Source organism: Cajanus cajan, chromosome 1 (assembly GCF_000230855.2).
Source record: "Cajanus cajan strain Asha chromosome 1, NIPB_CcT2T_4, whole genome shotgun sequence".
Classification (NCBI taxonomy): Eukaryota; Viridiplantae; Streptophyta; class Magnoliopsida; order Fabales; family Fabaceae; genus Cajanus; species Cajanus cajan.
In genome coordinates, this window is record NC_138517.1 from 43,380,248 (window position 1) to 43,383,652 (window position 3,405).

Below are 3,405 nucleotides of genomic sequence, written 5' to 3' on the forward strand. Positions count from 1 at the left end.
TAAAGAATAATCGATTATTTTGTTCTTCAGATTTCTGGAAATCAACCAAGAACAATTTAATCGATTATTTAGCTGGATAATCGATTATTCCAAAGAGTTGTTTCTGAAATAATCGATTATTTTGGCAAATAATCGATTATTACAGCAAGGCATTCCACTTAGCCCATTTGCTGAAATAATCGATTATATTTAACAATAATCGATTATTTTGAGTCAGTTCTTAAAACTTCATTTTAAGTCTCAAAATAATTTTCCAATGTTCTCAACTCATCATCATCTACTCCCTACTTGATTTTAGACAAGATTTGCTTAATGCACAAAGCACACACACAAGCACAAATATAACAATTCTTTTAACACTTTATTTCCTAAACACTATTACATAGCTATACTTCAAAGCATTTTTCTTGAACTTCCTTGACTTTGTTTTTGTGTTCAATGTTGTTGTTGCACACTTGTTGTCTCCGGCTGTTGTGATCATCAAAACTCTTTTTCAGCTCTCCTAAGCTCAACAGTTAATTGTTGTTTGATTGAGTGGTAGGGTACTAAAGATGCTGTTATTTTTGTAGACGATGACTAGAACCAACGAACAGATAGCCCATGCCATAGAAATGATGGCTATGGCTATGCAACAGCAGAATGCATATTTTGCTAGGATGGAAGCTAAGAGAGTTGCAGCTGGTGCAGCAAGACCCACGGGGTCACAGGAGAGCCGGGACCTAGCTGAGTTCCGGAAGTGTTATCCCTCGCAGTTTACGGGTGAAGCGGATCCAGAGGTAGCTGACCGCTGGATACGTGAGTTAGAGAAGATCTTTAATGTTCTGGGATGTTCTCCGGAGAAGAGATTGGCGTATGCTGTGTATATGCTGGTGGGAGAGGCCGAGCATTGGTGGAGAAACACTTACCAGATGCTTACTGCTCGGGGAGTTACAGTTGATTGGGAGTGTTTCAGGACCGTATTCATGGAGAAATATCATCCGGAGAGCGTGAGGCACGCCAAGGAGGCCAAGTTTTTGCGATTGCATCAGGGTGGGTTATCTGTATCAAAGTATGCATTGAGGTTCGAGCACTTGGCTCGTTTCTATTCACAGGCTATTTCTGAAGCCTGGAAGTGCAGAAAATTTGCTGAAGGGCTAAAATATGAGTTGAAGAAGGTGGTGGTGCCTATGGTCATCACCGAGTTTCCTGCCTTAGTAGAGAAGGCGAAGATTGTAGAGAGGTTGGAAGGGAGTAACCGGGTAATCAGAGCTGCTGAGGGACCATCTGGGTCCAAGAAAGGAAGTGGAAGTCAGGGGAAGCCGTATGATAGGCCCCAGCCATAGCAAAGGGGTCCTGTTATTAGGCAACCTACTGAGACTACAAGAGGAGGAGGACAGGGTGGAGGTGCTGCCCTCAGGTGTTACAGGTGTGGCGGATCCCATTTGATCAGGGATTGTCCCTACACAAAGAGCAGGTGTTTCAGATGTCAACAGATGGGCCATGTGTCTTTCAACTGTCCCACCAGGAGTAGACCGAAGAGGAGCACACAGAGGAGTGATGCACAGAGAGCTGATACTCAGAGGAGTAGTGTGTAGAGGACTGAGACTCAGAGGGGTGACAGACCCACTACAGCAGGTAGGGTGTTCGCTTTGACGGGTGCTGAGGCTTCGACTTCTTCTGACCTGGTGAAGGGGAAGGGCAAGGCTGCTGGTAAGGATATGATGCTTTTGTTTGATTCTAGGGCTTCCCATTCCTTTATTTCCTATGCCTGTGTTGCTATGTTGGGAGTTCCTGTGTGTGATTTGGGGTTGAGACTGCTAGTGTCGACGCCCGCTTCTGCTTTAGTAGTCGCTTCTGAACTGTGTGCTGGCTGTCCCATTATTGTGAATGGGAAGAAGTACAAGGTAAATTTGATTTGTTTGCCTTTGGTTGATATTGATATAATCTTGGGGATGGATTGGTTATCTGCCAATCGTATTCTTATAGATTGTGCCAGTAGACGGTTGATCTTTTCGTAGGAGGAAGATGAGTTATTCATTTCAGCTGGTCTAGCTGAATCATGGTTGCGGGATGGAGCAGAGTGTTGTCTTCTGCTTGCTATGATGAGTGTGGAGACTGAAAGAGTCACTTCTGAGATAGATGTGGTGAGAGACTTTGCTGAAGTATTTCCTGATGAGGTGCCTGGGTTGCCTCTTGTAAGGGAGGTCGAGTTTGGCATTGATCTGGTTCCAGGTGCGGGGCCAGTGTCGGTGGCTCCCTACAGGATGGCTCCTGCCGAACTGATGGAGTTGAAGGGTCAGTTGGAGGACCTATTGGCGAAGTAGTTGGTGCGGCCGAGCGTTTCACCGTGGGGTGCTCCTGTGTTGTTGGTGAAGAAGAAGGATGGGGGTAGTCGTCTTTGTGTGGATTACCGGCAGTTGAACAAGTTGACCATTAAGAACAAATATCCTCTTCCCCGGATAGATGACTTGATGGATCAGCTAAGAGGAGCATCGATGTTTTCTAAGATCGATTTGAGGTCGGGGTATCACCAGATTAGGGTGAAGGAGGGTGACATACCGAAGACTGCTTTCAGGACTAGGTATGGTCACTATGAGTACGTCGTGATGCCGTTTGGTGTGACCAACGCCCCTGCAGTGTTCATGGATTACATGAACAGGATCTTCCGGCCGTTCTTGGATAAATTCGTGGTGGTGTTCATTGATGATATATTGGTTTATTCAAGAACCCGGGAAGAGCATGGAGAGCATTTGAAGATGGTGCTAGAGGTTTTGAAGGCGAAGCAGCTATATGCTAAGCTTTCTAAATGTGAGTTCTGGTTGGATGAAGTGAAGTTCTTGGGCCACATGATTTCAGTTGAGGGGATTGCTGTTGATCCGGCTAAGGTGGAGTCGGTGTTGCAGTGGGAGCGTCCGAGGACTGTCACTGATATTCGGAGCTTTGTGGGATTTGCGGGCTACTATCGTCGGTTCATTGAAGGATTCTCTAAAATAATAGCGCCACTGACCCAGTTGACGAGGAAGGAGCAGCCGTTCATTTGGACAGATGCCTGTGAGCGGAGCTTTGAGGAGTTGAAGAGGAGGTTGACTACTTCCCCTGTGTTGGTGTTGCCGGATTCTGGTGAGCCCTTTGATGTATATTGTGATGCTTCTCACCAGGGTCTTAGGTGTGTACTGATGCAACATGGGAAAGTGGTGGCCTATGCTTCAAGGAAACTGAAGAACCATGAGAGGAATTACGCCACTCATGATTTGGAGTTGGCAGCTGTTGTTTTTGCCTTGAAGATATGGCGACATTATTTGTATGGAGCTCGGTTCAGCGTCTTTAGTGATCATAAGAGTCTGAAGTATTTGTTTGATCAGAAGGAGCTGAACATGAGGTAGAGACGGTGGATGGAGTTCCTGAAGTACTATGACTTCCAATTGA

General features: G+C 45.8%; 1 protein-coding gene across 1 annotated transcript; it reads left to right on the forward strand.

Moving 5' to 3' along the window:
• Positions 1-572: 572 nt before the first annotated feature.
• LOC145954563 (uncharacterized) lies at positions 573-1,322 on the forward strand. Its single transcript, XM_083069091.1, has one exon. The coding sequence runs from the start codon at positions 573-575 to the stop codon at positions 1,320-1,322; it is 750 nt and encodes a 249-aa protein (XP_082925217.1).
• Positions 1,323-3,405: the final 2,083 nt, after the last annotated feature.